Source organism: Pteropus vampyrus, unplaced genomic scaffold (genome assembly GCF_000151845.1).
Source record: "Pteropus vampyrus isolate Shadow unplaced genomic scaffold, Pvam_2.0 Scaffold187, whole genome shotgun sequence".
NCBI lineage: Eukaryota > Metazoa > Chordata > Mammalia > Chiroptera > Pteropodidae > Pteropus > Pteropus vampyrus.
Genome location: NW_011888968.1, coordinates 842,673 through 844,817, shown reverse-complemented (window position 1 = coordinate 844,817; position 2,145 = coordinate 842,673). Strand labels below are relative to the sequence as shown.

General features: G+C 64.9%; 1 protein-coding gene across 1 annotated transcript in view; it reads left to right on the top strand.

The window, feature by feature from the left end:
• Window positions 1–842: 842 nt before the first annotated feature.
• The window catches only part of TSPAN32 (tetraspanin 32), a 15,370-nt gene continuing 14,067 nt past the window's right edge, over window positions 843–2,145 (top strand). The window contains exon 1 of the mRNA XM_011371306.1: window positions 843–990. Within this exon, the coding sequence (XP_011369608.1) occupies window positions 925–990 (66 nt within the window). The 5' untranslated portion in view covers window positions 843–924. The remainder of the gene's footprint in view (window positions 991–2,145) is intronic.

Below are 2,145 nucleotides of genomic sequence, written 5' to 3'. Positions count from 1 at the left end.
AGCCCCAGCCTGAGCCACGCCCGGCTCCGCCTGCAGCGACACCACCACAGGCCCACGGCACTGGCGGTCCCCGCCTGCCCCACAGGCCGGGGTGGGCTCAGGAGCACCCCACATGGCCAGACGTGCAAAGGAGCCAACTCCAGCCGTGCACAAGCAACCCCCACCCCATCCGCGTGGCCCTGAGCATCAACCCGGCCAGGCCTGGGCCCAGATGGCTGGTGTCATTGCGTGTCCCCGGCCCACGGTGGCACCCAGAGGCCCGCTTAGCCTGGCCCGCATGCGTTTGGGGTGGCAGCCCTGCCCCGGCCTCCAGTCCCCCCATTGCTGCAAGCCTCCCTCGGAGGCCCCGCGTGGGTGCAGGTGAGGACCCCGGCCCACCCCGTGCCCCCAGGATGGCTCTGCCCCAACCCCCCTGATTGTGCCTCAAAAATCAAATTACCTCCTCAAAATCGAGGCGTCACAGAACATTTCAAATGGCGTTTTGTAAGACGATGCTTCATGTATGATGGCCTGATTAGACCCTGCCCCCCGAGTTCCTCTGGGGATTACGGCCAGGCCGGGACTCCCCAGGGAATTCTGCCTCTGCTCACACACTCTTCAGACGGGGAGCTCACCTCCCGCCCAGGTGCCGTCGTCCCACGCACCTGCCTGCTCCCCGGGTGGCCTCCGCTGCCAGGGCAGGAACGAGGCCGCGCCCTTCCAGGACAGGTGGCTCAGATATCCCCGGACAGCCAGGGCCGGGGCAGCAGCGGTGACAGGGGCTGGCCTTGCCCTTCCCCTTCCTGCCTGCCCTTCCGGGGGCCCCCGCAGCTCAGTTCTCAGGGTGTGTTGACAGACGGGTGGACGCAGCCTACCTCCTGAGCGGGCAGCTTCAGCCGGAGGCCCCCGCCCAGCTAGCGGGGGGCGGAGAGGACGGAGACCACCATGGGCCCTCAGAGCCGAGTCAGGGCGGCCAAATGCCAGATGCTGGTCACCAGCTTCTTCATCTTGGTAACAGGCAGGTGGGGCGGGGTGGGGGGTGGCAGCTGTGTGACTGGCCCTCCGGCTCAGTGGTCTACCTGCCCCCCGCACTCCAGCTTGCTGTCCCCACCCTGCCTCTTGGTGTCCTGGTGGCAGCTGACTCCCCTTGGAGTGACCGCCGGGCAGGACGTCCAGCCTCGCACCAGGCAGAGCAGGGCCTGGAGGAGGCCTGAGGGTGGCGGGCGAGCGGGGGTAGGAGGGGGTGCTGTCCTCCCACCCTGGAGGGTTGAGAGGTGCTCCCACAGGGGCGTGGGGGGGTGGCCCACGGCCCCCTCTGCAGCCAGGGAGTGTGTGTTTGAGGAAGTGGGCCCCGTGAGTGTGTCGGGCTCTGCGTGTGTGTCGGGCTGTCTATGCATGAGTGAGTTGGGCTGTCTGTGTATGAGTGTGTCGGGCTGTGTGAGTGTGTCGGGCTGTCTGTGCATGAGTGTGTTGGGCTGTGTGTGAGTATGTTGGGTTGTGTGTGAGTGTGTCAGGCTGTCTGTGCGTGTGTCAGGCTGTGTGTGAGTGTGTTGGGCTGTGTGTGAATGTGTTGGGCTGTGTGTGAGTGTGTCGGGCTGTCTGTGCATAAGTGAGTTGGGCTGTCTGTGTATGAGTGTGTCGGTCTGTGTGTGTGTGTTGGGCTGTGTGTGAGTGAGTTGGGCTGTCTGTGTATGAGTGTGTCGGGCTGTGTGTGTGTGTTGGGCTGTGTGTGAGTGTGTCGGGCTGTCTGTGCATGAGTGTGTTGGGCTGTGTGTGAGTATGTTGGGTTGTGTGTGAGTGTGTCAGGCTGTGTGTGAGTGAGTTGGGCTGTGTGTGAATGTGTTGGGCTGTGTGTGAGTGTGTCGGGCTGTCTGTGCGTGAGTGAGTTGGGCTGTCTGTGTGTGAGTGTGTCGGGCTGTCTGTGTGTGAGTGTGTCAGGCTGTCTGTGTTTGAGTGTGTCAGGCTGTGCATGAGTGTGCCGAGGTGTCTGGGGCAGAGGCCGCCCGGAGACCACCCCGTGGAAACAGCCCGCAGCCTGGGGCGAGCGGGCCTCGTGTGAAGCCAGGAAGCGGGAGCGGGGATGCTGGGGTCCCCGGGGGGCGGGCTCGTGCTGGCCCTGTCCGCACAGTCCGGTCTGCTCCCCGCCAGCTGCTGGGCCTCTTCGTG